The 27,577-nt window shown below is 45.7% G+C and overlaps 5 protein-coding genes and 1 long non-coding RNA gene across 23 annotated transcripts in view; 2 read left to right on the top strand and 4 right to left on the bottom strand.

Annotated features, from left to right (window-relative positions):
• Positions 1-131: 131 nt before the first annotated feature.
• Positions 132-9,488, bottom strand: LOC109517578 (signal transducer and activator of transcription 1-like). The gene is made up of 23 exons (XM_019872813.1): positions 9,331-9,488; positions 8,125-8,268; positions 6,826-6,970; positions 6,634-6,714; positions 6,030-6,074; positions 5,895-5,955; positions 5,771-5,820; positions 4,974-5,125; positions 4,487-4,633; positions 4,295-4,393; positions 4,053-4,112; positions 3,936-3,965; positions 3,768-3,858; positions 3,628-3,669; positions 3,349-3,432; positions 3,144-3,242; positions 2,348-2,483; positions 2,056-2,188; positions 1,842-1,981; positions 1,015-1,194; positions 638-698; positions 420-484; positions 132-295 (listed from the first exon to the last, which is right to left on the bottom strand). Coding segments are annotated over exons 2-23 (2,031 nt in total). The 5' UTR covers positions 8,253-8,268; positions 9,331-9,488; the 3' UTR covers positions 132-293.
• A 646-nt stretch (positions 9,489-10,134) lies between these two features.
• Positions 10,135-18,512, bottom strand: stat4 (signal transducer and activator of transcription 4). 4 transcript variants are annotated; one of them, XM_019872810.1, is made up of 24 exons: positions 18,191-18,512; positions 17,964-18,100; positions 17,115-17,250; positions 16,310-16,409; positions 16,058-16,149; positions 15,874-15,952; positions 15,701-15,786; positions 15,291-15,442; positions 14,904-15,062; positions 14,739-14,831; positions 14,345-14,404; positions 14,232-14,252; positions 13,924-14,017; positions 13,767-13,808; positions 13,614-13,697; positions 13,436-13,534; positions 13,080-13,215; positions 12,927-12,976; positions 12,437-12,531; positions 11,424-11,560; positions 11,148-11,339; positions 11,028-11,073; positions 10,442-10,547; positions 10,135-10,331 (listed from the first exon to the last, which is right to left on the bottom strand). In XM_019872810.1, exons 1-24 carry the CDS (start codon positions 18,221-18,223, stop codon positions 10,308-10,310), a joined length of 2,253 nt encoding a protein of 750 aa, XP_019728369.1. In that variant the 5' UTR covers positions 18,224-18,512; the 3' UTR covers positions 10,135-10,307. The 4 variants fall into 4 exon arrangements, with proteins under 4 accessions (XP_019728369.1, XP_019728371.1, XP_019728370.1 ...); XM_019872812.1 differs by having other exon boundaries at positions 10,442-10,550; positions 17,964-18,111; positions 18,191-18,505; XM_019872811.1 differs by having other exon boundaries at positions 10,442-10,550; positions 17,964-18,092; positions 18,191-18,505.
• Positions 15,836-19,124, top strand: LOC109517584 (uncharacterized). Its single transcript, XR_002168579.1, has 3 exons — positions 15,836-15,928; positions 17,157-17,276; positions 19,087-19,124. It is a non-coding gene; the product is annotated as an uncharacterized LOC109517584 (long non-coding RNA).
• A 494-nt stretch (positions 19,125-19,618) lies between these two features.
• Positions 19,619-21,598, bottom strand: maip1 (matrix AAA peptidase interacting protein 1). Its single transcript, XM_019872819.1, has 5 exons — positions 21,188-21,598; positions 20,999-21,070; positions 20,761-20,887; positions 20,343-20,493; positions 19,619-20,047 (listed from the first exon to the last, which is right to left on the bottom strand). The coding sequence occupies exons 1-5, from the start codon at positions 21,545-21,547 to the stop codon at positions 19,969-19,971; spliced, it is 789 nt and encodes a 262-aa protein (XP_019728378.1). The 5' UTR covers positions 21,548-21,598; the 3' UTR covers positions 19,619-19,968.
• On the top strand, positions 21,118-24,579 carry tyw5 (tRNA-yW synthesizing protein 5). 3 transcript variants are annotated; one of them, XM_019872816.1, is made up of 9 exons: positions 21,118-21,136; positions 21,987-22,078; positions 22,241-22,395; positions 22,483-22,552; positions 22,620-22,664; positions 22,897-23,034; positions 23,102-23,189; positions 23,517-23,633; positions 23,770-24,579. In XM_019872816.1, exons 2-9 carry the CDS (start codon positions 21,998-22,000, stop codon positions 24,045-24,047), a joined length of 972 nt encoding a protein of 323 aa, XP_019728375.1. In that variant the 5' UTR covers positions 21,118-21,136; positions 21,987-21,997; the 3' UTR covers positions 24,048-24,579. The 3 variants fall into 3 exon arrangements, with proteins under 3 accessions (XP_019728375.1, XP_019728374.1, XP_019728377.1); XM_019872815.1 differs by lacking the exon at positions 21,118-21,136 and having other exon boundaries at positions 21,635-22,078; XM_019872818.1 differs by lacking the exon at positions 21,118-21,136 and having other exon boundaries at positions 21,635-22,078; positions 23,714-23,880.
• The window catches only part of lrrfip1a (leucine rich repeat (in FLII) interacting protein 1a), a 24,584-nt gene continuing 21,585 nt past the window's right edge, over positions 24,579-27,577 (bottom strand). For 12 of the 13 annotated variants that reach the window (XM_019872796.1, XM_019872797.1, XM_019872798.1 and 9 more), the window contains 2 exons: positions 26,494-26,543; positions 25,583-25,682 (listed from right to left, as the gene is read on the bottom strand). In XM_019872796.1, coding sequence (XP_019728355.1) covers positions 26,532-26,543 — 12 coding nt within the window. In that variant the 3' untranslated portion in view covers positions 25,583-25,682; positions 26,494-26,531. Of the gene's footprint in view, positions 24,845-25,209; positions 25,315-25,401; positions 25,482-25,561; positions 25,683-26,493; positions 26,544-27,577 lie in introns of those variants that run through there. The other variant, XM_019872808.1, reaches the window with a different exon arrangement.

Below are 27,577 nucleotides of genomic sequence, written 5' to 3'. Positions count from 1 at the left end.
GAAATAGCGAGGGATCACTGTATTTTTAATACTTGGCTCGAACATCATCACTGTATCAGTGCCGTTATTTATTTATATATATAAAAACGATGCTATCGTTTACAGTTTCTAGTTTTTTTTGTTTTTTTTTGGGTTATCGTGTCAGGCCTGATAGCTGCATGCAGCGACCAAACATGTTCACTATCCCTGATTCTCCCGCCTCAAGTATTTTAAGATTGAAGTGAAGCCACCAACTTGATGTTGCTCAGAGGAGGTCGGGTAGTTCAAAAATCCCCGTCGGATGGCAAAAGTCTTCCTGCGGGAAAACACACACACACACACACAATCATGATTCGTGTCATCGTGCTTATTTACAATATTAGTGGAGGAAAAAAAAAAGGGGGGGGGTGGTGTGAGAGATGCAGTGAATGGAAACCCACAGGGATGCTGGGCATCGAGGGGAACTTGTTGGCCGTGTGGTGGAGAAGGAGGCGGCGTTGGCATACTGGGAAGGAGAAAAACAAAACGTAAGAAATCTCCTCAAAGCAATTCTTATTCCAGAAGGAGAAGATTGACCACCGTTTTGAACCGTAAAGGCCCATCATTGCAAGCATGCGTCCATTCACGCAAGTACGAGCCTGAGGTCAGTCACACTTACTCGGTCACATTGATGGGTCTTCGTGGCAAATAACCCCACACCCTGGGAAGTGTCTGCTTATCTGCAGAGAGAAGACATTGACATCCATTCCATGTACAACACCGCAAAAAGTGGCCCACAGTGGTCGATACAGTCCCAAAGACGCCCATTTGGGTGCCTTTCTATGACCTTTCCGGTCCCTCTGTGACTCCACTGCAACGGTACGTAGAAAACAAACAAATAAACAAACAAAAAAGGCCAAATCTAATTCCCCCGTACAGATTTGAGAACGTTGGAGCCTCACCCGAAACGTCACTCCCAAAACCCAAACGGCCAAACTTGGCTCGAGTCTTGGTTTGAAATGAGCAAGAAACGAGTTGAGCAAAGAGCGTGCATACCAGAGCCGTAGTAGTAGCGTCCGAAAGCGACGTCTTTGTCCACGTCCGGGTACAGATAGAGCAGAGGATTCCTGGTGACGTTGCCGTGAACTCTGGAAGTGAAGTCGTAAATCTCGTCGGGCAACGGGCTTTTCTCCAGGTCCGACTTGGTGTAGGGCTCAATCGAGTGCACTTGAGTCTCTGAAGGCGGGAGGCGGCCGAGGGGGGTGGGGAGGGGTCAGCTTCACCTTCCGCCTCTTAGGCTAACGAGCTAGCTTATTTGCTTCGCGCGCATTGACCTATCCTTGGCGTTTGTATTTTTCCAAAGCGCCGCCGGCTAAGCGGGAAAGGAGCAAATGATGTCGAGGAGGTCGGGTGAAGTGAACTTTTTAGAGCCGGAGTTGGGAAAAGTAGCTGTCGTTTTGGTATTGGCCCCGCAGGAGACACACAGATACTTGCTTCATCCCGTGAAGGAAATCAGACAGACGGTATTACGATACTCACAGGCATACGCCTGATAGAATGCTCTTTTACGTATATATGTTTTGTTTTTTTTTTTTTGCTGGGGCTAGAACAGATAAGACACATAATTGTTACCAATTTTCTTGTTACACATAATGTGAAAAAGATAACATACACACAAACATGCATGCACAATATCGGCTTAAAAAAAAAAAAGAAATCCATATTAGTCGGGCCAAATAATGTCTTGTTGTACATCTATCTTTTCCGGCGACGTACAGATCAATTGAATGTGCTTCCACGAGATGGCAGAAGTTTTAACGAGACGTCCCTCCAGCTATCGGTCACCAATGCGTTTTTTTCGCGAGAGCAAACGACGAGTGTACCTCCGTTATGGTGTTCCACCCAGCTGTAGGAGATGGCGCCATCTTGGTTGGTCTCGCTGAAGCGGAGTAAGAAGGTGCCCGTCTTTTTTTCCCACAGCAGCTCCTTGATTTTCTCTCGGCTGACGAAGCCCATGATGAGCCTAAAGCAAAAGGCCCACAATGAGAAGCCCGTTTGGAGAGAACGATCCACGTTGACGGTCGCCAACGCATCTACCCGTCGCGCCAGAGATCCGCCAGGTGCTTTTTGATGAGATCCAGGATTCCGGAGAGCCAAAGCCACACGTTGACGTTTTTCTGACAACCTCCTTTGGAAAATGAGTTCCAGTGTACAAAACCGTCGGGATCCTCTGCGGGGAAAATCAGCGACACACATTCGTTTCAGACAAATGAAGGCCTTCATCGGAATGGCCGACCGCCTGTCGCCGCGTGCGCCTCGTGACGCCGGCTTTTTCGATTCCGCATGGATCTGTCGTCGTCTACGTTGGCGCGAGTTGCGTGACTCTTACCGACAAATTTCTCTCTGAGCATGGAGAGTTGGTTGTCGTCAAGTCGCCGTTTTCCGACGGACAAAAATTGCCAGCTCAGAACCTGGGAAAGCTCCGGCCAGGACAGCCGCGGCGGGTCGGAAAAGAGCGACAGGTTCTGGGGGGAGAAAAAACAAACTTGATGACTTGTCATTTTAGTCCACAGGTGTCAAACTCAAGGCCCGGGGGCCAGATTCGACCCGCCACATCATTTTATGTGGCCCGCTAAAGCAAATCGTGGGTGTCAACTTCCATGATGCGTGCTAAAATCTGTACCGAAATGCTACATTGTCATGTGTAATAAATAATGAGATTTTGCAATAGTTTTTGTTCCCCTGTTTACACACACTCGAACAATAATTGAAAAAACAACAAACAAATAATCGACTGATTTCAAAACTAGCAAGCCATCATGTTTTTGGTGGACAAGTAATAATACGATGTAATGATGAAACGTTTATTCGGTGTCTGTCGTCACGGCCCTCCGAGGAAAGACGTAACCCCAAAGTGGCCCGTGACAAAAATGAGTTTGACACCCTTGTTTTGGACCAAATGAGCCCAAAGCACAAACTGGGCTAATTCAGTCCAGCTGGTCCATCGACGCAGGTTGGCGGCCCCTGAATGCTTTTATCGCTTCCACTGATTCCAAATGAGTAGAATCCCAATAAAGACAGCAGACCGGGACGATTCGCTTGTTTCCGCCTCACTGACTCCGGTGAGCGGACGCGCGTCGATCACGCTCAAGCGTCTCCAAAGGCGAGAGCCTTGCGGCAATTACCATCGGTTCGCTGGTGGACACGTTGTACCACATGACGGAAGCCCAGGCGCTGGGAAGCTGGCCCGTCGCCGATATGACCACGACCGGTAGAGTGCTGGCCTGGCGAGGGAAGACCAAAGAAAGCCTCACTTATTTTCTTTTCCTGACACCCTCAACTTCAGTCCCACGTCCTCTGTGGCAAACGCAAGCGCCAGCTGCGACTCACCTGGATGTGACAGTCCAGTCCGGCGTGCTGGAAACAGGTCACAAAAGTGATGACGTGCAGTTCTTCCGTGACGGTCAAAGCACTCTGGCCAGGGAGAAAAATACAGAGCGTTCAGGATTGCGCCGATCAAAAAGAAAAGGCGCAGGAAAAGGCTGAAGAAGCCATGCCCCGAATTCGGCAGGAAGTCCGCCATTTTGACTGTGGGCAACATGCGGCGTACGCCCTGGACTGGTCGCCAATGGAAGTAGGGCACGATCAGAAATGATAAATAGGTCTTACCTCGTCTGATTTTCGCACCCTCTTTTTGCTTTCCTGATTTACCTGCGAGGAGGGGGAAAAAAAAAAAAAAAAAGTATCAGAGGGTTAGATATTCTCCATACATGTTTTCTACAAAATGGGCTCAGCTTCATCTTTCTTACCAAGTCGGTAAATTCGGCAACCAAGCAATCCCCAGTTACGTTCACGTCTAGCACCTTGCTCGGCTCCTTGGTGAAATCAAAGTGACGGAAGCTGCGCCAAGACACGGGACTCGATCAAGGGCGAAGAGCATTTTGAAGCCGAGCCGACCGCTTCCGCTATTTACTCACCCGTTGGTTTTAGTTTTCTCAGCGACATCCCTGATTGTCAGAGACAAGAAAAAAATAAAAACCGGTTCTGATCTCTTTTCTGGCCGGGATCGAAAGCGTGCCTGGCTTTTGACTTACTTGTCAAATACAGCTTTAACTTTCAGCAGGCATCGAAATTTTTCAAGATTTACCAGGAACCTGAAAAGCAAACAGGAGGATGGAAGCCTTCGCCAGTAACGGTAACACGCTCATGCGATCAAGTCTCAAGTTACTGAGGCTTCATTTCGGAAAGGCCGCACTGACGCAAATGCCATCCGACGCCCGTCGATGAGCGGTCCTCACTTTCCGACGTCACGAGATCTCAAAGGGCGCGTTCTCACCTCAGTCCCACAGTGAAGTTCGCCTTGGTCTTCAGCACCAGAGGTTGCTGTATACTCGGCATACTCGCCATGACGGGTTGCTTTTCCACCACTAAGGCACTGAAAAACGAGGCGCTTTGCAATCAGGGCTACGCTGGAAATGCAAACGATGCATGTCGACGACGCAGCAAGAGTTGCCGCGGCGCGTCGTACCTGGAAAGAAGTTTAGTCATCAAAGACTGCGTGAAGGTATTTATTTCCGCAAGAGGGCCGCCGGCGCCGTGACGGAGCTCGTTGGGGTCCGACAGCTGGGTCAGATGCTGCTTGACTTGTTGGAGCACCTCAGCCAGACTTGTGAAGCTGTGACACACAAACACACAAAAAGAGCAGAGAAATGAATACGCTTCCATCGCAACGTGTGGGTCAACAGAATACCGCGAAGGTGGAGAATTATGGAACAATTTCGACAGCTGTCCACTTTGCATGTTTGAATCCCGCTAATTTTACTCCCCCCTCCACAAATGGATCTTGATGGTCGGTCTCCATGCGGTTATTCATTCACTTGGACACTTCAAGTGCTTGCTGAGCGCGCTGGCAGCGGGACCAGGAGGACCCCCGGAGCTCAGACCGGTGCGGCTGCCTCCGGACGGTTGGGGGGGGGGCTAAAAGGACCTTCAGAAGTGGAGTACTATTTCCTAACCAGTTCTGCAGATGGTCCAAGCGGGTGTCGACGGGACTTCCGAGGCAGGCCAGCTGCTGCCTCCGCTTCCAGCCAGGCAACTCCACAGTCGTAAGCCTTTCCAGCACATCCGCCGCCGCTTTTGAGATGTTCCAGATCTGCCGGAGTACTATCTGCAAAAAAAGAAAAACAACAAGGCTTCATATTAACTACTCGCCTCAATTTTGACATGTCAGGTTTGGCTCGTGTTGGAAAATTACAGTTTAATCAGGTGCCCCCTCCCCCCCCCTTTTTTTTTAATTCATGCTATCTATGCATGTTTCAGTCTTTCGCCTCCCTTTCGCTCCACTGCTGGTTGTCTTGACAACCAAAAGCCGTCCTGAGTATCGGCTCCCGCAACAGTCGTTGAGCAGTGGCTTGTCTGCACGGCACTAGCTGAGCAGTTACGGTGTTTGAGACTACAAAATTTTTTTAATCAAATCTCACTGTGCCCCGCCATTCAGAAAAGCATCTGTTGGACAAAAAAATAAATAAAAATAAAAAAAGAATTGAGAGCAAATTCGGAATCATTGCAAAAAAAATAATCTAGAAAAGTTATTTGCATCTCTGATTTCACAAAATGCGTAAAAATGTTATCGACCATTGTCACGATGATGGACCTACTGCCATCTAGTGGTAGAGCATTCATTTGCGCTGCCTCTCATTTTGTGTCACCGGCATAGATAGATGACAAAGCATACATGATTCGGGGTGAATAAAGAATCATGCTTTGACCGCTGCACAAGTGAGCAAGCGTTGGGACGGCGTATCGGCATCACCTGCTTTGTCTGCCCGAAGAAGTTGGCCTGTTGCTCGACGTCCTGAGCCGCTAAAAGCACAAAATAAAAACGGACAGCGTCACGCTAAAATGTCCTCGCGGGCTGTTTTCCAAAAATAGCGTACCGTGTATCGAACGGAGGTTTTCATGCAGCCTTTCCAGTGACTCGATCTCAATGCTGAGCTCCTGCGTTTGGGTTCAATTGGCGGACGTTAGCGATGGCAGAGAGACAATTTCAGGGGCTGACGTCAACGACCAACCTGAGACATCTTCTTCAGCTCTCCAATTCGGGATTCCAGTTGCTTCTGAAGGAATAAATGTGCCTTTTAGTTGCCATGTACTCCTACATCCGTATATTTTTAGTTATCATACATTCTTTGTCTTCATGTGTTTGATTCCATCATATTCTTATATTAATGATGATTGTTTTCGCACACCGGCTATGTGCAAAGAAAGAATCACTTTCCCCATAGCAGATCGAAACAGGGCTGAGAAAGAGGAGTAAGGTCGACACAGAGTTGTCCAAAATGCTGATTGATGACCGCTACATGACCTCAGCACTCGAGACGGTCTCACAGACACTCTGTAACCTTTCACCTTTATGGAAGGCAGAGGTTTAACTGCTCAAATTGGTTTCACATGTACCCAGATTATTCGACACATAACACATCTTGCCTGTAAACAAAATAGTCCCTGGAGTGTCTGTGAACCAGTCAAGTGTGAGACTAAAACGCCAAAGTAAATCTGGTCTGAGTTGCTAATTCGCCAAAGCGCGTCTGTGGGCGAGCCCTGACAATGTTTGCCACATTGATATGTCGCATTTACTTGAATTAAATACATGTTGAATAATATCATTCTTTTCACCTGTTGCAAGATTTTCTTCTCCTCCTCCAGGCACTCACATAGGACAGCGGCGAGGCTCTTTGGGTCATTTCCAAAATGATTCTATGTGAAAATTTAAATTATCTGGTGATAGGAATTTTGCATGCGTAAAAAAATAAATAAATAAAAATACATGGTCAAAGAAGCAACATGGCAATGTAAAGTCTGGCCTACCAGCAGGTATTCTTTGATTCCTGGCAGATCTGGGCCCTGCAAAATGTTGTTATCTTTTACACAACGGCCCCACTCTTCTTCCAAGGAATTCAGCAGAGAGTTGAAAGAAGTCTTCGCTTTGAGGTCATCGACAGATGCCGAATGCCTGACAGCGACACAACAAAGGCATAAAGCCATACAGATTCCAAATGTACGGTACAGCAGAGGACATTTCTACATCAAAACATGCAAATTTAAGTTATTTTTAGAACCAAGTTTTGTATTCAACCGATTATACTGTTAATTAATTGAGTCATCGGCTAGAACAATATACCGAAATATCCGGACAATAGTGCGCACCTGATTATAAGCCGCATCCACTACCTTTTCAAAGGAAAAAACATAAGCCGCAGGTGCCCACATTGGAACATGAAATACTTACAAAGGAAGACGGTAGACAGAAAGAGCTTTCAAAGTTTTAGTAACGTACCTTAACTTTTCTTTCCAAATAGTGCCTGATACGCGGAGGCACCTCGGAAGTAAAACAGCACTAACAGGGCTGGTTAAAACCCCCCCATAAAAGTCACTATTCGCCATCGAGTAATGCTTTCTTTTCTATGACAAAAATCCTCGCTTGCCGTACCACTCGTCAACCGTTCCTTTATTAGGCTTTCTACCATCGACGCTTTCGTGTCAACTTTCACGACGTCTTTTTTTTTTTTGACATTGTAATCCTTGATGGATGCAGAGAAGTCCAAAACACAGGTCAAGTGCGCCCTCTTCTGGCCGGCTGTTCTTAGTGTGACAGATGATCGCGTCTTCCTCGACGGGGCTGTATACCAACTCTTACCTTTTATGCTCGAGCGCCCCCTGGCGGCCATTAGAAAAATCGTTATATAGGCCGCTTCATTAAATAAGGCGCAGAGTTGAAAGCGTGTGACAAAAGCTGCTGGTTTTATTGCGGAAATTACGGTACACAATAATAAAAGTACAGGTACATGTGATGTGCAGGTATTGTTGTTTTTCATATCAAAACCTGTGCATGTATTTAGATTTCCTGGGAAAATGGAAGACCCTTTGCCTTGACCTGCACGCATGCTAAATTTTAATGCATTTAAATCAAAGAGAACTTTTAGGATTACAAAATACTTCCCCAGCCCTCCCCGAGAACCCGTCATGCAATTTCAGTTGGTCTGGGCTCTGACTGGGCCTTTTATTTATGATCTTTTTTCCCTTCTCACTTTTAACAGTCGACTTTCTGTAGCCGGCGCACCTGGGTTACTTGTTGCTTTGGTCATTCAATGTGACTGTGGAACTTACCAGTCCTGGTTCTCAATCCAGACGCTCAGATAGTGGCGGATATGTCTGGGGAATTTCCTTTCGTACAGCTGAATCACCTGCGCCTGGAGGGCTGAGTCCAGACTCAGCAGGGCCTGCCACTGCGCCATCTCAGGCACAGTCCACCTACAACCGCAACCTGTGGCTGATAAATCATGTTAATCCTCATCGGAGATCGATTATGGAAATGGCACTTGCTATAATCGCATGGATACAAATGGTTGGCTTTATGGAGTGCTTGCCCACCCAGCAATCAATGAAATGTTTTGTTCGCTGCTTATTTCCCCAAAGGCATCAGTGCTTTCACTGTTGGGTATTTTGACGGCCGTGTACGTAAATACGGCGCCCGCACCGACTCTCTCCGCCTTCGAATCAAAGACCCGCCGCTTTCAAGGTATGACATTATTACGTCAAAGTAAGAGGTAATCTTATCAGAGTATGTAATCAGAGAAGGGTCAAGAAAGCAGAGTGGAGTGCCAGTCAAAGTCATGTTGTGTCTTACTCTGTGGGTGTGGGTGTGTGTGTGTGTGTGAAGATACAGCTGGCTTTAAGAGGCAGACCCGGTAGTCTGGCACATATTGGTGACTTTGTGAATGCGTGGCCGACAACAGCTCTCGTGTGAGAGTGCTCGTTGTGTGTTTTCAAGTTTTATGTTCTGCCAACACTCAATAAACGTCTGGAAAGTGCATCAGAACGGGGGCTCTCCTTTCCCACATGCAAGGGCATTACAATAAGCACACTGGATCCGACTACTATAAGCCGCAGATTTTTGCAATGAATTGGGATATCCGTGAAAGACGGAAAGAAATCCCCACTGGTCAGCTCGATGCATTCCAAAGGAGGTCTTAAAGTCTCAAGGTGTGTGAATGCAAAACAAATAAAATGAAAACGCATGTCATTGCGGAGATTCAAATTCAGCTGTTGTGCCATATTTTGGCCCGGTAGAACTTTCCATTGTCACGTTACAATGATTTACTGTACTGTGATAAGAGTTGTGGTGAGGGGCAAAAATAAAGACTTGCCACAGCGTGACGAGTTGGAACTCAAGCAAGCAGCGGCTGAGTTAGCATTAGCTAATCAGAGTAGCAACATTGGGCTCACGAGAAACAACTCAGGGAATAACCACCGCAATCGCAACGTGTCTCTGTGTGTATAAACAAACAAAAATGGACAAGAAGCACTACCTACCGTGTCGCAGAGCTTGTCGGAGAGCCACAGAGCACCGTGCGCGCCGTGTATTCCAAAGTCACAGAATGAGGAAGCCGGAGGCGGTTTCGCACCGGGAGTTGCCAAACAGCATGGCCACGTGAATTCGACGAAAATACACTATACCCCCCCCCCCCCCCCCACGTTCACCCCGCCGCGGGCCTCGCCCACTTGCTTGTGTGAGCGTGCCGCTCTGGCCTTATGACGTATTGTCACTTCCGCACGCGAAAACGGCAATCCGGGTCCTGTCACAATGTGCTTTCCTTGAGGAGGCATCAGGTCAATATATTGAAAATGCCATGTCAATTTAAACACAATTCAATCAAGCCTCCGTTTTCTCTTGCTCTTGTCCGCTTTCGAGTCACAAGTGAGATGGCGTCTATCGCGTCTGCCTCGGGTGAGATGCGAGGGAAACCCTCCACTGGTACACAGAGATAGCGCCCCCCCCCCCACACACACACACACACACACACACCCACACACGCACTGAATTTCTTGAAACAGCAGTGCTTCGGCGTCATCTGGTGTCCAGGAAGTTTCCGAAAGTGAGTTGAAGAGTTCCAGTCAGACTATCATATGGCTTTTCCAGGCAAGTACAACACTTTTGATTGAGTTGCCAATTACTTTGCGATAATTAGCTTTTGAGTTGCCAATTACTTAGCGATAATTAACTTCTGAAACGCTAGCGCTTACGTGGTTGTGTTTTTTCTTTGGGTGGTGTTGTGTCCATTTGCCACATACACACAGTGTAATGTATGATTTGCTCCTCCCATGATTTCAGTCTGCATCAACTTTTTTTTTTGCCTTTATTTATCCACTGTAACACAGTACAACACGCAATGCACTAAAATGCCCAAATATAAGCACAACAAAAATGCTTAGCACACGATCAGATTAGCGGGTTTTTATTGGCTGGCTGGCGTCGTGTCCCGGGAGTCGACTTTTCCCTGAATCCGGCTTTACTCTGAATATGGAGAATTAATCTGGAAAAAATCAGGAACAACATCATGTTTAGCGTGACAAATCCAATGAGGTCCAGAGGGTACTTGGAAAACGATGGACCCGACCGAACATGGAACCCATTGCAACTCACAACATCCATGTCGAAGCACAGGGTCTGGTTGAGCATGTCAAACTCTCCCGGGGTCATCGGAGGCTCGGGCGAATCGCAAGCTGGCGATGGGGGGCTCACCTTGGAGCTGCTGCAGAAGAACCACAGAGAACAAATGACCGGGAGGCTTCTCTTGACCTTCTGATCTCGCTACAAGGTGTCAAAGATGGAGCCGGTGTTCTTATCCGGAGAGGGATTAATGAAATGATCGGCGTTGCAGAAAATCATCATCAAGTAGAATTCTTCCCTATTATTAAGGTGTCCGGTTTTTATTTTATTTTTTTATTTATTTGTTGTTGACTACCTCAAGGGTGCTAAACATATATCTTCTATAGTTTAAATAGCAAATAGCGTAAGTGCTCGGGGTCAGAAGGACTCCACCATTAAACTCGTCCATTTTCAGACCCTTCGTTACCCTATCACGTGAAAAATTGGGAAAAATACATCAAGCTGTACCTGGGATCGAATGCCCGGATTCGTAAAAAAAAGTTCCTCGGCATTGAACGAGTTAAGTTAGGGAGTATTTTTCAATCTGTCGAAAATATATTTGAATGTGTTATGAGCTCACCGCATTTCAGAGCAGGGGATCAGGGTGGACGGTATGTATGGGTAGGCTGGAAATTTGAGACAAAAGAAATTAGACTTTGACCAACATCAGTCAAACAACGTTTTGAACTGAAAGTGGTGCCTTTGCTTGGCAGATTGTTGTAAAGCTGTCCAAAGGCCTCGTCTTTGGGGATGTCGGGATAGAGGAACTTGAGCGGGTTCTTGGGGACCACCCCGTCCGAGATCACCTTGTAGTCCCGGATGATGTCGGGAAAGTGGAGGGCGTTCAGTCGGCTTTTGGTGTACGGCTCCACCGAGTTGAACGTCGCCTCTCCTGTTGTGGAGGGGGGGAAAAAAAAAAAGTGCCGCTTTCAGAAAAAAACTTGTACGGCCGGTTCGGTGCTCTCAGGATGGTCACCGTCGTCGCCGTGTTGCACCCAGGTGAAGGTGATTCCTCCAAGATGGCTCTCGCTGAAGCGCAGGAGGAAAGTGCCCGACTTTTTCTCCCGCAGCAGAGCGCGCTCCATGTCTTTACTCACAAAACCCATGATGTAGCTGCATGGACAGGCAGGAGACAAAAAAATATAAATATAAAAAAATAATATTCAAAAATTCCCCCTCCCCAACCAGTTTCATCTATCGACATGCATTTCAGAGACGAGTCCATCAAAACACAACGCAGGAAAAAGTCTCAATGACTTGAACAGAAGGTGGGGGATTTTGGTTTGAAGCAGACATTTTAGGTGAATACCTGCAGGAAAGGGAAGTTAAAAAAAAAAATTCACCCTGAAAACAAACTGATGGAAACCAAATTGGGTGGCCCAATCTATCAAAACGGTGCATGAAAAAGTCACCCGATGCCCGAAACGTAAAAGCAGCTCAACCATTTTGGTTTGAATGGGTCATGTGGGGTGAAATCTCCAGAGAATCAGTGGAATGTTGGGGGGAGGAAAAAAACAAAACAACTCCTCACAAAACTTGCTTCACATATTAACAAAAAAATTGACAGAGATGTCGATGAAAACAGGATGCACGAAAAAGTCTTCTTATCAACCCAAGTGCGAAATTCACTCAAATTAGCCCCGATCAGAATCTGGCGTCTGAAACGGACACCTAAATTGAGACACTATTTTGACCTACGATAAAAGCAGGCGCATGGGCCTGTTGACTGCTGCTTAGATTTTGCTTCTTTTTTTTTTTAAACTTTAAAACAGACAAGCTGACCCATAACATATGTTTTGTTGTACAGTGGCCCCTCATACTTGAAATTGAACCTAATATGGACAAGAAGAGACCAATAAAAAATGACACAAACTCATATCACGAATGGAAAAAAAAGAAAAAAATCATCCAATGAAGAGGAAAGTTACTTGATCAGAAGCCCGCAAACGGTACAAAATGAGACAGGACAAAGCCAGCAGCCCTTTTTACTTTTCATTCCACACAGGTAGCAAGTGCTTCCGGATCAATTCCAGGATGGAGTCCAGCCATGTCCAGAAACTGAAAGGTTTGCCTGGAATATTCTCCTGAGCAAAAGAAAAGAAAAGAAAAGAGAATATTATTTAAAAAAAAAATCAAATAACAGCACCTGCAAAGATCTCTCCAAAATGTGACGTTTGCAACATTTGCAGAGTTCCAACTCGCACTTCCTGCATTGTGCGCTGCATTCAAAAGCAAAAACACAGCACTTCCGCTAGCGGTAGCAAAAGTAGCGGACACAGGGTCACCTTTGCTCCAAATCAACATCACGTAAACCGGCGTGCCAATGCAGCACGGCTACCCAATTTGGTCGCCTGATCCAGGTCGCCGCCCAAGCCGAATATTCAAGAGACACGCAATGATCAGCTCCTTTGTGATTTTAATCAGAACGGGGACAGAAAATGCTCACATTCCACTCGTCTACCCTGCTGTTCAGACGTACCTTCGAAAACTTGGACCAGTGGATGTGGTCACTATTGGAGAAGTGTTGACCTAGAAACATTTGTCACAAAAAAAACAAAAAAAAAACAAGGACATCAGTGGTGGCAAAAGGAGAAAAGTTGCAAATCTCAACCACTTTCTGGGCCAATCAAACCGAGAAGCTTTTCTCCCAACATGTCGAGCTGGTCCTTGTTGAGGCCCTGAACGGAGTTTGTGCAGAACTGCCAGCTGAGAACCTCAGAGAGCTGAGCCCACGTGGCTCGCGTCGGACTGCTGAAGTAGGCCAAATTCTGCGGGAGGACGCCAACGCGCGCGAGTTATTGGACTTTGATCCAATCCCAACTGCCCTGGACACAAAGTTTCTCCTCTTCGGACATAATTAGGCAAGTGGACCTGATTGCGCAGTCAAAATGGTTTCAATTGTATCAATCAATAAATACAAATAAAAAACAACAAGGTGCATCTCGTGACTCCCTTCGGAGAAGCTGTCAGAGCGACGGAATGGCTGACCTGGGGCTGCTGGTTCAAAAGGTTATACCACATGATGGAGGCCCAGGCGCCCGGCATCTGACTCACGTTTGAAATGACCACCAGCGGCAGGGAACACGTCTGCGAGCATCGAGGCCCCCATGAAAACGGCGTTCTCAACCACAGCGGCCAAATCGAGACGCCGTCGGCGCTGACTTACCTCCAGATCAATGTTCAGACCCTGCATTGTAAAGTGGGCCTCAAAACTGAGAGAGTGAAGTTCTTCTGTGACGGAGAGCAGACTCTGGAATGCAAACAATTCATTGGGTTAAAAAATAAATCAGGAGCTCTCAGGAAAAAAATTGGTCATTACCTCATTGCTCTTTGTGGCATTGCCGGATTTCTTCTCCTTCAACTGTTGTCACGGACAAGTTCCGCGTCAAAGCAAAAACACACAGCGGTCAATGTGGAAGGGGATGCGAGACCCGGCCAAGCTGCAAGTCATGCAAAACTTTTGACAAGTAACGTACTCCGTGTCTGAAATCCACTGAAAGGCAGCCGTTGGAGTAGTCCTCAATATCCATCACTTTCATAGGGTTGGTCACGATGAAAAACTGACGGGTCCTGAGGCGAAAAAAAAAAAAAAAAAAAAGTCAAATGACGCGTTGATTGTTGCGCGCGTCGGATATAAAAAATTTGCTCGGATTGCAGCGGAAAAGCGAGAGTCTCGCTTTAAAAGCCGCCATGCGTCTGCATAGACATTTCATGATAACTTTCCTGGGACGCTCCTCCGCAAACAAGAGCGGAACATTCCATGTCGAGGTTTTTTTGTACTCACACTCTGCCAGGAGGGAGGTCCCTAGATACATGCACACACACAGACCCCAAAAAAATAATTCAGAAGGAGATGCAGTGACGTAACACCTGGAACGAAGAAGAAGAAATACTCACTTGTCGAACGTTGTTCTCACTTTGATCTGATAATCCACCGCCGGAAGTTGAACCAGGAGCCTACGTGATGAAAAACGCGCATGAACCGCTTGATGTAGCGTCTCGGCTTTGTCGCGACCGGAAGAGTAACTGGAGCGGTCATTCAAGTACGAGCCCCGGACTGTGTCCAAAATGGAGGTTTCAAACCAAAATGGCGGACTCCTTGTTCAATTTCAAGCACTGCTCCTTGGGACCATTTTGACCATCGGGGGCGGGGCTAATGTCAGGGCCCTCTACCACATTGCACCAGGATACGCGCTTGCAAAAAGCGATAAGTTTTCAGGGGCATCGCCGGTACGCCCGCCTCACAGTAAGAGGTTCTGGGTTCGAATCTCGGCCCAAAGCGGCAACTGACCTGACTTTCGTGGCGAACTGCACCCCGGTCTTGATGACGAGAGGTTTCTGCGGATGCGTCGACATGCAGGGCTGCTTCTCCACCACAAATGAGCTGAGGGCACGCAAACGCAGACTCGGCTTTGAGATTTGTCCTTGCCGCCTGGCGGTTCGCCGTTCGCCGCACCTCTTGACGATGTGGTAGATGAGGTAGTGAACGCGCTCGTCCATCTGAGGTTTCTGCACGGGGATGGGGTCGCTCTCGTAAGTGACTTTCAAAACCAGCTCCCCGAGCTTGTCCAGTTGCCGCTTGACCTGGAACAGACTCTGCGCCGTCAGAGTGAACCTGGACAAAGGACGGGAGAAACGGACCGGATGACGTGATGTTCGCCGTGATCACCCGCGCGCCCCTTTCGCCTCTTTGTTGTGCCGGGATTTTTTTTTTTTTTCTTAATTTCCTCTCTCAACTATCTGATCTTCTACACAACGTCGCAAATTAGCGACACCATTTTTGTATCACCTCCGCTGACACGTATCATCCGACAAGCACGTCATTCTCATCCATGTCGATTACCAAGTCTGCAGCTGGTCAAGGCTCGTGAGCAGCGGACGTCCGATAGCGGCCATTTGCTGGTCGCGCTTCCAGTCGCGGAGCGCCGCGTCGAGCTGAGAATTCATCAGGTCGTCAATCTCCTGGATGACCATGGCTAGCTTGGACAAAATCTCCTAGCAAAAGAGTTGAAAAGCAAAAAAAAAAGTCTTGTCAGATGAGCCCGCCCAAAAAAATGTTGTGAGTCGTTTTTATGATTAAAGTCCTTCTGCTTAGCTTCATAAATGCTATCAACATTTTTAGACATGTTTTCTTTTGAGTTGATGTTGCAATCTGGCTCAACATCGCTCAGCAGGGCTCTCGAGGTCATTCCCAAGGTGGCACGTGTGCTGTTTTTGAGAAAGCAACGTGAACGGGAGGGTTGAGTCAGAGACCTTCCTTTTGAAGTCAAGTCTGTTGAGTATTTCCTGTAGTATTGTGACTTCCTGTTTCATGAACTCAGAGTTCCTCTCAGACGGATCTGCGGGCACATCGACACAACATTGTTATGAGCGCGGGCGGGCGGAAGTTCAGTCCCGCTCTTCTGCTTTCTGGGCGCGGACCCTACCTCGAGATTGCAGCGTCTTGTAGCGGAAATCAAAATCATCCTGCATGTTCTCAATGTATTTGACTCCTTGGTCCATCATCTGTGCACAAATCCCGTTTTTTGCTTTTTATTGTTATATATTTTTTAATAGGAGATGCACTTCAACAATTCACGGCATTTCATGCACTGAATATCGCGGAGTTACCTGCACACTTGTCCGGATCATCCCGATTCGGTGGTCCATGTTCTTATGCCTCTCAAGGGCCACCGAATTTTGCAGGGATTTCTCCAGTGGTTTGTGACAAAAAAACAGTATGGGGGGGGGGGGGGGTTCATGAACAAATGTCACAGGCGTGACACGTCTCCTTTACGGATGCTGCCGTAATTCTCGTTAGGGTTCGAGTCAGGGGATGATTGTGGGGTTATCTGGGGGGAGGAGGGGCTTTTCACACACAAACCTGCTGCTGCATGCAAGCAGTGGAGAGGATCCGCCGTTCTTCGTTGAGGCAGTTGGATATCACCCTGGCCATGGCTGCCGGGTTGTTGGCATATTTCCCCTAGAAAGTAAGATGGCAGAAGACCTGATCTCACTTGGTAAACTTGCAAGTAAAATGTTGCTTACTTCCGTAGACATAAGTAATCGTTTTTTTAATGTAGCATATTTTCAATCTTATGCTTTATTTTTTATTTTTTAATCATGTTTTATGTTGAGAGGGAAGAAATTTCATCTGTGCTGTACAGCACATTTGACAATAAAGTTGTATTCAATTCAATTCAATTAATGTATGACTCGTTTTGAAAATGACATCTGTGTGTTGTGGTGACCGAGAACATGACTGCTGTTCCTGAGAGAGGAAAGGAAATAGCAAAGTCAATCAACAAACCACTGAGAGACGGTAAATATGAACTGAAAGGGTTCATCGTTGCGGAGCGAATGGTGACGTGGGATTTATTTTCTTTTGGATCATTAAAACGCCCTCGGTCAACATGATTGCTGTTCCTGAGAAAGTGATTCAACAGGAAGAGTTGGGCATTAACAGAGGACTCAAATATTTGATGTAAATCTGATGATAATTGAAGGCTGGCACCTTGTCATTTCCGAAAGACAGAGTGAAAGCGGGTTTGTTGTTGTATCAGGTGACAGCAAGCCACAAAGCAAACAAGAGCTCAAAGGCATGTTAAAAATGAAACCGACCTTCACTTCTGTATGCTCTTCAGTCTACAGCCCCAAAACAAACAAATGTTTGCAGTAAGTGGCCGACCTGTAACTGCTGCTGGATGATCTTCATGTTGTGTCTCTGCAGAAAGTTGTGTTCCCGGGATAGCGCCGCCTCCAGCTGGGACAACAAGCTGAAAAACAGCACCGCCGCCGCGGAGTCCTCGTCAGCGGCCGTGTCCCTAAAGACCGACACAACATTCTGAGGGTTTTTTTTTTTACATTTCTTATGCGGGCTAGTCAAAGTACAATAATGGCTGAACACACAGTGGCTGTTGCGGGCGTGTGGCCCAGTCCAAACAATGAGACATAATTAGGCAAATCGAAAGAGAGGAGATTTTCATCGACGGGGTTTTACATCTGGATCGGGGACAGGGTTGGACCTGAGGTAGGGTGTAAGAGCAACGTGAAATCCAGTTTGCTTGGAAAAACAAGATGACTCAAAAAAATAATAAATAAATATATTTTTTGAAAATGCATTAACAGCAAAAGAGTTCACCTGTGGCAGTGGTCAAGTCCATCATCAGACTTAATCCCTAAAGAGCATGTATTTTATCATTTTAAAAGACGATGTAACTTTTTATTGAAAATATTACGCTTTTTTTTGTTCTGGAAAGTATGCAGCATTAAAAAAAAAATGTGAAAAATATAGGACATTTTTAAACACAAATATGGATTTTTTTCTTGAAAAATATACACATTTATTTCTCGGAAAACAGTACTTGAAAATGTGTGAAGTATTCTTTAAAAACATAGGATTTTTCTCTTTAACCGACAACGTTATTTCTTGAAAACGTATGGCTTTTTCTTGAAAATGTGAGCTTGTTTGCAAAATAGTAATAATAATAATTTTTTAGGACAAACTATAGAAACTTTTGTGTTTTCTCTTACTCACCAATCCTGAGCCTCAATCCAATTGGCCAGACCCTGCCTGATGTCCATTGGAAAATTGTCATCATACAAATAATCCACCTGCTCCAGGAGCCTCATCTCCAGTTGCTGAATTTGCTTCCACTGGCTCATTCTGCACACCTAAATGAAAACTGCAGTGTCTTGTTTTCAGCTAAAATACATGTTGATGGAATAAATTAGCTTTCCATCCAGATAAAGACCCGTAATTACCTTTTGTGTTCTCCCGTCGGTGTCATTCAACATGTGCACGTTGAAATGTGACTTTCGTTTTCAGGGCACTTCAGACTCAGGAAGTCTTCTCGTTTTGCACTTAGAAAGCTGCCCATGTTTGCACGGTTTTAGAGTGACGTTTTACCATTGTTTTGATGTTCTTTTAGCAACAATGATGCTAATAAACACGTTAAGACATGATGAATTGTGTATAATTCAGATATTTTACAAAATTTGGAAACGTCGTTTCGAGCAGAGGCCTCCGGTGCTGTTGGCGGCGCTACTGCTAATTTTCGCAAACGATGAAAAATCAGTAACGTTTGACTTTTTCAGTCTTAAGTAAACACCATAGAAAACGTGAAATGTATATTAACAAAATACGGACATTTAAAAAAGCAAACCGCCGTCGGTGTGTTTCTGAAGGCATCGATGACGAAACTGCGACGAAAAAGCTTAGTTGGCTTTTGCAAGATACGTAGCCCCGTCCGCCATATTGCATGTGGCACACCAATCCGTTAACAGTGAGTTGAACTTCATAAAACGCCAACTTGCAAAGAGTACAAAGTTAGAGCCTCTAACTTAAACACACTAATTTCGCCGGGAAACATAGGCACTAAAGCATTTTAACTTGATGATCATAAATTTTTTCAATATTCATTATCTGCTACTTTTTGTCAAAGTTGAGGACACAATGACCAGGTTGAGTTACAGTTCTTTCACTCTGGTTGGGCTAAGTCATCCACTCAAGTGAGTTGGTCTAAATGAATCATTTGAGGTGTGTACTGAGTTTCTATCCCACTATTACTGATAGAGACCTAACCATCATATCGTGTGTAAATATGGGCCACCAACCAGTGTATAACCAGTTGATTTATTGATGTTGTTCTTTTAAACAGATGAGATTCACTGATGAGAGATCACCCGTTTCAACTCACTGCCTTGAGTCAGTGAACCATCATCAGGAGCTGCGGGTTCCCTGGTGAGTAAGCTGATTTAAATCAAAGATAAACGTAATCATCGACTAACTCTTCTGAGGTTGCCGTGTGTCCATTGAGTCGGCGATGTCAGCAACCGTCCGATGCCATTCACTGTGTTTCGGCCAACTGTCATATAGAGTCAGTCGCTCGGTTCAGTTGAATCAGCCAATGTCATATAGAGTCAGTCGCTCGGTTCAGTTGAATCAGCCAAGTTCGCGGTATTTGTCATCGGCCCACTAACTCGAGTCAACACATGACCTCCCAATTAAACAGAGTTTACCGTTTTTCCAGTGAGACAGCTAACTTGAGTCAGTCATGTGATTGAACAGATTCAACATTCACTACAAAACCTTTTCGGATAGGTGTTCAAAATACCAAAATCACTTAAAAACTCTTGTTGACCCATCATTCATGCGTCAAGGCCAACTCGTGTCTTGATATGTCAAAATGGTTCCATTAAGGCTATGATTTTATGGGTGAAAATGGCAAGCATAAACAAACGTCAAGAACAACTATTAAAATCATCAATACCGTCCAAAACACATCTTGACATAAGGGCCAACAAAATTGACCGTGTGTCAAGACGCACGCAGCGCATTTCCAAAAGGTTAAATAAAGATTCATTTTATGCGTGGAAATGGGAACTACATACACACATCCTCATACTTGTAGAACATCCTCCAGTCAGGTCCTGAACCGTTGCAGTCGGTACGCACCAACATGTTGCGGATGCATTCATTCAAGTTCGGGTTCAGGCTTTTTTGAGGGGTTCCCGCAGGGTTTTCTTTCTTGCATTGCCCCTCAATCTAAAAGCTTGGAGTGCTCTATCCGCGTAATGGTCCAGTCCGGCGCCACACCTTTGGTAAACTCCCTTTGAAATCTGTAAGCGTTCCAAAAAGTGAAAACATCGACAGTCAAAAGTTTAAAAAAAAAAAAAAAAAAAAAAAAGGGGGGGAGTTGAATAAGTGAGCGCTACAATTTTAAGCAATCATTAACAGGCACTACGGAATACCGTTTTAGTATGTTTGAATATGTTTAAAGTGTGTGGGAGGAGTAAAACTACAGTATATAAAAAATAAAGGTTTAATTCAGTCTCTCAATACAGATTTTAAACAATCGCGGGTGGGTGTGGGGCATACAGCAGTCACGTGATCATTACTGTTGTTGACACTTACTCATAGTTAGCGGTGAGCAGCCTCTTGCTCTCCGCCTCCCCATCTCCTCCGATGGCCATCTGGAACATACGAGTTCCCTCCAGAGAGTCATCGGGCAGACGCGCGCTGGTCAGGTACCAGAAGCGCATCAAAATACTCACAAACCTTCGCCCTGGTGGACGACATGGGAAGCGACATACTGTCTTCTCATTTCAGTATTTCAAGGCAGGAAAGAGCATTTAGAATCCTGAATTAAACTTACGCAGAAAAGTTTATTTCTTAAATTCGGGTTATTTAAACTTTAAGAGGTAATACCATTTCAGATGCCGTCGGTTGTACTCGACGCTAAAAGCAAAGTAATGCCTGAGGGGATTCGGAAATTGTGTTGGCGAGAGAAGGTGAAAACCATCGAGGAGATTTGATTGGTTTCCGGGCTGACCCTTGTCATCGTAGTAGATTCCCACGTCCCCCGGCGTGGTGTACATAAGCTCGTCGGGCTGGGCGGACAGCGCCGTCTTGTGGCTCGTTGGCAGAAGGCTGCACTTTTCCTCCAGCTTTCCGATTAACTGAGCCAAAAGGGTAATACAAACAAAAAAAAAAGAGACCACCTTTAAAACGCACCGAATACCGGGAGGGTTCCTTCCTTCAAGCTTGCGAAAATGTTGCCCCGTACTTACATCATTGGCCACCAGGCCCTCGAGAGCAGCAAACTGGCACTGGGACAGCAGCTTGGAAACATGGCAGAAAGCCTGTCGACAAACAGCACACAGGAAAACGATATATAAATAGAAAGCTTGCGCGGAAGCCACCCAGTGGTATATGTGACGTTATGGTGCACTCAGTGCATTTAATAAAATCCGACTTACCTGTTTAGCCCCTTCCGTAAACTCCTCTATGTTAAACTCTGAATCAAAATAGGCTCTGATGAGGAAGTAGTAGACCCGTGTCCGGAGCCAAATAAACGGGTTCGGGATACCGACGACCACCACCTTTTGATGAGATTTTGGTTCACGGCTGTCGGAGCTGTACGCACGCAGCGCCACCGATTCTCTGACCCGGGCAGGGGAGAGGACACATAACTGGGATTTTATACATTGATTTAGGTGGACACTTTCGTGGGTTGTAAAGCGACTAAAGCCGCGCAACGACGACAACTTCGAACAATTTCTTACTATGAAGAGCGCCATCTTGTTTCGACGGACTTCCGACCCGTCAATTTGGATCATCCGGCTGTTGTTTAACTTGTATTTGGATTTTATCGGTTAATAAGCACATTAATTTTTTCTCAAATATACAAAATTAAAATTTCACCCATTTAAATTATTTCAAATTGAATAGGCACATTTTAACTCCGCGTTGAAGACAAGGATATTTTTGTTGCTTTCCGTTTCTGTCAGTACATTTGGAATGTGACACCGTATTTCCTGCCCGTATTCTCGTATATTCCGCTCTCGATTGTTTTGAATGTTTGGCTTTATTGGTTGCCAAACACACCGAAAAGACTACGTAATTTAATAACTTGAATTGATATAAATGCTACTGAATACAAATTTTGGGGTTCACCTTGAATGCCATTTTTATACGAGGAAGTGTTGTTGCTGGCGGGATATTATGAATGTTACACAAAAACAGGGTACTGTTTTGTACATGCCATTTATGTTCCAGTTTCTGTTCAAATGGCGACCCAGGAGAAAATATATGTACCAGTGTTTACAGCGGTGGACAGGGATGTTTTTCTCCGACAGATATATCCAAAGGTAACATTTCCACTCACTACTAAGGTTTAGCATGCTGTAAACACACTTTTTTTTAGCCCTTAGCACATGTCCACTAAGGCACAATATGCCTCAGAATAAGCATTGCTTTTCTTGCAGGTTGTTGGCATATTCCGTGTTAGCATTTGAACATTTTTTTTTCAGCGGAAACCTGCCGTGCTGCGAGGAGTGTGTCTGGGTCCCTGCGTGGACAAGTGGACTGTGGAGTATCTTGCCCAGAAGGGAGGTGGCAAGGAGGTGAAGATCCACGTCTCCAGCGTGCCGCAGATGAACTTTCTTCACAAAAACTTTGTGTACAGGTGAGCTATATCTTCACTTGCTCACAATAAAAGCAGATTGAAACACAATCGTCAAAAGTCGTCAACATACCTCGTGGCGGGTGACAGGACACTTTCGTTCGATGAGTTTGTGAAGCGGACGTCTGAGGAGAAACACACAGATTTCTTCTTGTGTGAGGTACGCCTGAATACACACTCGCCCTGTGACAATCACGCATGTTCTAAAATCTTAAATCTTATTCTAGGACGAGAGCTATTATCTTCGGTCCCTGGGAGAAGATGTCCGAAAGGTACTCAGAAAAAAAATGACGATTTGATCTTTTAACGTCAGGTCTCAAGAAGCCATACTGGTTCCCTAAACCACTCAGAGAGTTTGCCAGTTTCAAGCAAACATTTTAGGGTCATTTGGCCATTTTCAGGTTAAGTCGTCCGATAGATTTTGACTTTGTCTACTGGATCGAAGGACGATACTATCAGCTTGCATGTGATTTGACTCATTCTGCCTTTGTCGTCTTTTCCCAGGAACCAGCTGACCTGCATAAACAGTTTCCCGAGCTAGCTGAGGACTTTCACATCCCAAACTTCTTTGAGCCGGATCTGTTTTTTTCCAGCGTGTTTCGCATCAGCTCCCGCCGTCTGCAGCTGTGGACCCACTACGACGTGAGTGCGGCAGCCAGGCGGGAAAGTCCACTTGGCTCTTTGAGATTCTTAGCCGCAAACTTTTCAGGTGATGGATAACCTTCTGGCTCAAGTGACGGGGAGGAAGAGGGTGGTCCTTTACAGCCCGCGGGATGCATTGCACCTCTATTTGACAGGCAAGTACGCTACGGTACAATGAATTGATTTCCATTGCTCTTTGGCATCTGACATGTGCATGAATGTCTGAAGTCTGATGATCATTTCAAGGATTTTTTTCCGCTGGAAAAAGGGGTTAAAAATAATCAGCCCAACACCAGCTCTACAAATCATGTACATTCAGTGGACAAGGAAAGGTCTCAAGGACCTATCCCAGAAATGAAACAAAAATCTGCCATTTTGTTTTGGAGCAGCCATATGGGGGCACATTCCAGGGTTGTTTTGGGTCATGAAAAAAAAAAAAGCTATAAAAGTGACGTATTTTGGGTTGTCTTCCTACTTTTTAGGCGACAAATCTGAGGTCTTGGAAATTGACTCACCAGACGTGAACTTGTATCCGGAGTTTGTGAAGGCAGTGCGATACGAATGTGTGCTGGAGCCTGGAGATCTGCTTTTCATTCCTGGTAAAACACCTTCAGTATTTCCAGCCGTCCATTTTCTCTCATGCTTTGTTGTCCTCATTCGGGTTGTGGGTGCCCTGCAGCCTATCCCAGCTGACCCTGGACTGGCGCAAAAATCTTTTTGTGTGCACTTTGGCAGCCCTGTGGTTCCACAACACCCTGGCACTCCAGTTTGGTGTGGGCGTCAATGTGTTTTGGCGCCATCTCCCTGCCGACAGCTACGACAAAAAGGATCCGTACGGCAACAAAGACCCCGTGGCTGCGAGTCGTGCCCTTCAAGCCCTTGAGAGGGCGCTGCGCTGTCTTGATGAACTCCCGCCAGAGTACGGCGACTTTTACGGTCGCCGCATGATTCAGCGAATCCGAGAGCGGACGTTTTGCGACTGCCCATCAAGCCCACAGGTGGCCTTGGAGTGATTTTACTCCATGCAGTGGGATAGAAAAGCTTGACGATTTGGTGTCACCATCGGCTTCGGATACCTGCTTCTGATTGGCTCGTTTGGTGAAATTCCCTCGTCGGAGATGGTCAAAGGATGGGCCCCGGAATTTGCGGCTTCACACCAAAATGGCTGGCTTCCTGTTCAATGTCCGGCATGGGTCCTCCTCGAGCCTTTTTTTGTGTGTCTTTGATAAAACATGACAGGTGAGGGTCAATGGCAAAATTGCATCAAAAGTTTTTGGACACTTTATTGCACAGAGATAACTCTTGTTTGTATGACACATTCACGATTAAAGCTTTTTTGTAAACAGTGAGGCAGGAAGTGCCCCAGTGTCTTTGACATTTTCACCGCTTTGAGTCCCGGATGTCACGTTTCTTCAGTATCGTCTAAAGAGTTTGGCGGTGAAATGCAGCGTGAGCAAAAACAGACAAAACACTCGGCAATGTGCGCTGTCATTTACAAAGACACACAGAAAGCACGCACACACAGGCTCACTCATTCACTCTTGAAAAAAAAAAAGTTGATAGTGACGCTACGGTGAACAAAAGGCAAGAAAGGCGGGCGACTTTTCAGCATCGTCCTTCATGTGGAGCTTCCGCTCAAAAGCAGCTTCCTGGTGTCTTAGCGGACACAATGAGAGATGGCACACGAGAAGTACGGCGTTCGCTACGGAGTCTGGGCCATGCCGCGGCTGGACTTCATCTTCTCCAGTCGCTTATTGAGATGGCTGTTGTTGGACTCCAGCTCGTCCACCTTGTCCAGTGCCGACCGCAACTACGAAGTGGCAGAGGGGCAGATGGCTCAATGTGGTTCTTCTTTTCAAGGTGCGAGTCATTACTTTAAAGATTGTGTTTTAATAACTTAAAAGTTTTTTTTTTTAAATACATGTATCACAAGTTTTCACAGAATGGCGATTCACCAGTATGGTTTGCAAAGCATTTTTACATGATTTCAAATATCCAAACTGGACGCTATGTATTCTTCAGGGTGACGCTGGAAAGTCAGTGTGAAATGTTAAAAAGTATTTTGGGATCATAGTTCAGGCGGCATTTGGGGTTTGAATCGATTAATCCAGGCGATGCTAAACATTTGGCGGGGTTGGGTCTTGCTACTTGGTTGACTCTTAATAAAGTTTGTACCTCTCGCTGCAGCTTCCTCTTTTCGGCTTTGAGCTCGTCCTCCACCTTTTCTGCATTTTCAGCCGCCGACTTGTAGCGGCTCACTTGACCTTCAAGTCTGCTCACCTGTGCAAAACCAACAAAACAGGCTCTATAAAACAGTCAAAAAATAATTTCCTTTGGTTTTGGAACAAATAATCGTCATCATCATACATTTTGCTCCAATGCAGTCACTTCTTGCTCAGCCTTTACGAGTTTGAACTTCATGTCGCTTATTTGCCTGCTGGAATCTCCTGAACAACAAACACCCAAAATGACTGAATTGCAAAAAGAAAGAAAGAAAAAAAAACCCTTGATTGATGTGCATGCTTACGCTGCAGTTCAATGATGTTGGGATCATTGCCGTTTTCCAAAGGTTCACTCTCTGCACTCCAACTGCCATCGGTGCCATTTTTCTGGCTTTTCTGGTCCACTTGAGCTTTGAGCTTCTTCATCTGAAAACACAGCGTGAAGAAAACGAACATGGAAGATCACAACAACCTACTTGAGTTTTACCCCCTTGAAATTTGGGGTGTTTACAGTTGCCGTATTTTACTGGGAGTATTTAAACCACACGCGCATCAACCTCACAGTGCAGAGGTCGTGGGTTCAAACCCGGCTCCGGCCTTCCTTTGTGGAGTTTGCATGTTCTCCCCGGGCCTGCGTGGGTTTTCTCCGGGTACTCCGATTTCCTCCCACATTCCAAAAACATGCATGGTAGGCTGATTGAACACTCTAAATTGTCCCTAGGTGTGAGTGTGAGCGCGGATGGACGTTCGTCTGTGTGTGCCCTGCGATTGGCTGGCAACTGGTTCAGGGTGTCAGGATGTTGGGGTCAAGTTATATTTGTTTCTATAGCCCTTTATCACAAACAAGTCACATGCCCACAGTTGACAAACGTTCACCTAACCCTCAAGATGGCAAGGAAAAAAATGAGAATCCTTGATAAGGGGTCGCAGATGGGAGAATTCCCCAATCCCCCTTCCAAGATGACCAGTCTTAACACAAAATGGTGCTATACAATGTTAGTTATGTGAGTCTTATTTCAATTTGAATCACTTTTGGGGGTGTTAACAGGAGCCATATTTGTACCAGTGTACATTTTTTTAAGGGGGGTCTCATTTTAACCTGCACAACCTTTTGGCAGTTTTTAGGGCCTATACGTTGGCCAATCAAAGGGGTTATTCAGAGCAGCTTCGCAAACGGTCGGTAACGATATAGAAATGTATTCTTTACATTTTATCAGATAAAGCAATGTCAGCTTACCTGCTCGATCATTTTTTCACGCTCGTCCACTAGTTTCCTCAGACGAATCTCTGGGAGGATATGGCGGGGGGGGCGGGGGAATAGAAATAAGTTTTGAGAACAAACAAACAGCAACAGGCCTCAAAGAGCATCGGGAATGTCTTGGGATGAACATGAAAATACAAATCACAACTGCACAAGGAGAAATAAGTGAACATACCGGGAGTGGGTGGAGCCAAAGGTGCGGTGTGAGGGGGTGCTGGGTTGGGAGGCAGATGCATGCAAAAAGTGCAGGCATCCATGGAGGGGTTGATGGAGCGCAGCGTGAGGGAGGTCGCTTAACATGCATACAAACTTGGGAGAGGAGGCCACGCGGCACAGACAACTGCAGCACACTCTCAAAAGAATACAGTCATCCTTTCGCTATTGGTGGGGTCAAATGAGCTCGGTCACGAAGAGGGAAAATCTCCAAATGTGTGCACTCGCACATTCACACAAACAGTCCAAGTCATTGAACTCATTTTTTGGCATTTAAACAGACTAATAAATGTTCAAGAATACAGGCCAACTGGATCAGCAAGGTAAACCTAACAACAGTATCACAAATCCAGCAGATGGCGCCAAAAGTAACAATTTTATTCCTTTTTTCTAAAGAGATTTTTTTTTCAGGGATAGGTTGCTAATTGTGAATTTGAAAATGCTGAACGGTGACTATTTTCACTGTACACAATGAAATGCTTGAAGAACAACATTTCCCAGTTATGACATGAGTGCATTCATTTTTTGTTTGATTTATTTTTTTTAATTGTGGATGGCCAGCATTGATTAAGTGCAATAAAAAGTGACCTACAGCTTGCATTGGTTTGCGCATGCCGTCAACCTAAACCCAGTCTAACCTCAACGAGACCCCCTAACCTTGAACCTCCTGACACCAACCCTAATTCCTGGCTCTAACCGTACGTTGAAACTCCAACCGCAATCCTAACTACTGACCCTGATCCTAATGAGAACTTCATACCGCAGCCCCAAAGCCTAAACCTCCAACGCCAATGCTAATCCAGACCAAAATACTAACCCGACACAGGCAACATTACGGATGAAATTT

Source organism: Hippocampus comes, unplaced genomic scaffold, assembly GCF_001891065.2.
Source record: "Hippocampus comes isolate QL1 unplaced genomic scaffold, H_comes_QL1_v1.1 scaffold242, whole genome shotgun sequence".
Taxonomy (NCBI): domain Eukaryota; kingdom Metazoa; phylum Chordata; class Actinopteri; order Syngnathiformes; family Syngnathidae; genus Hippocampus; species Hippocampus comes.
Note: the sequence above shows the minus strand (reverse complement) of the source record. Positions and strands in the feature narration are given on the sequence as shown.

Excerpts from the sequence above, each read along its gene's own strand:
- LOC109517578 (XM_019872813.1), bottom strand. The coding sequence starts at position 8,252 with ATGGCGCAGTGGCAGGCCCTGCTGAGTCTGGACTCAGCCCTCCAGGCG. Across the intron at positions 6,075-6,633 it reads AGAAGAAAATCTTGCAACAG|AAGCAACTGGAATCCCGAAT; the intron begins GTGAAAAGAATG and ends TTATTCCTTCAG. Across the intron at positions 1,195-1,841 it reads GGTGGAACACCATAACGGAG|AGACTCAAGTGCACTCGATT; the intron begins GTACACTCGTCG and ends TCCCGCCTTCAG.
- stat4 (XM_019872809.1), bottom strand. The coding sequence starts at position 18,223 with ATGTTGAATGACACCGACGGGAGAACACAAAAG. Across the intron at positions 17,251-17,963 it reads TGGATTGAGGCTCAGGATTG|GGACACGGCCGCTGACGAGG; the intron begins GTGAGTAAGAGA and ends GTCGGTCTTTAG. Across the intron at positions 11,340-11,423 it reads GGTGCAACACGGCGACGACG|GAGAGGCGACGTTCAACTCG; the intron begins GTGACCATCCTG and ends CCTCCACAACAG.
- maip1 (XM_019872819.1), bottom strand. The coding sequence starts at position 21,547 with ATGATCCAAATTGACGGGTCGGAAGTCCGTCGAAACAAGATGGCGCTC. Across the intron at positions 20,494-20,760 it reads AATCTACTACGATGACAAGG|GGCGAAGGTTTGTGAGTATT; the intron begins GTCAGCCCGGAA and ends GTCGTCCACCAG. Across the intron at positions 20,048-20,342 it reads CTGCTCACCGCTAACTATGA|ATTTCAAAGGGAGTTTACCA; the intron begins GTAAGTGTCAAC and ends GAACGCTTACAG.
- tyw5 (XM_019872815.1), top strand. The coding sequence starts at position 21,890 with ATGCCATTTTTATACGAGGAAGTGTTGTTGCTGGCGGGATATTATGAA. Across the intron at positions 23,035-23,101 it reads AGCTGTGGACCCACTACGAC|GTGATGGATAACCTTCTGGC; the intron begins GTGAGTGCGGCA and ends CAAACTTTTCAG. Across the intron at positions 23,190-23,516 it reads ATTGCACCTCTATTTGACAG|GCGACAAATCTGAGGTCTTG; the intron begins GCAAGTACGCTA and ends CCTACTTTTTAG.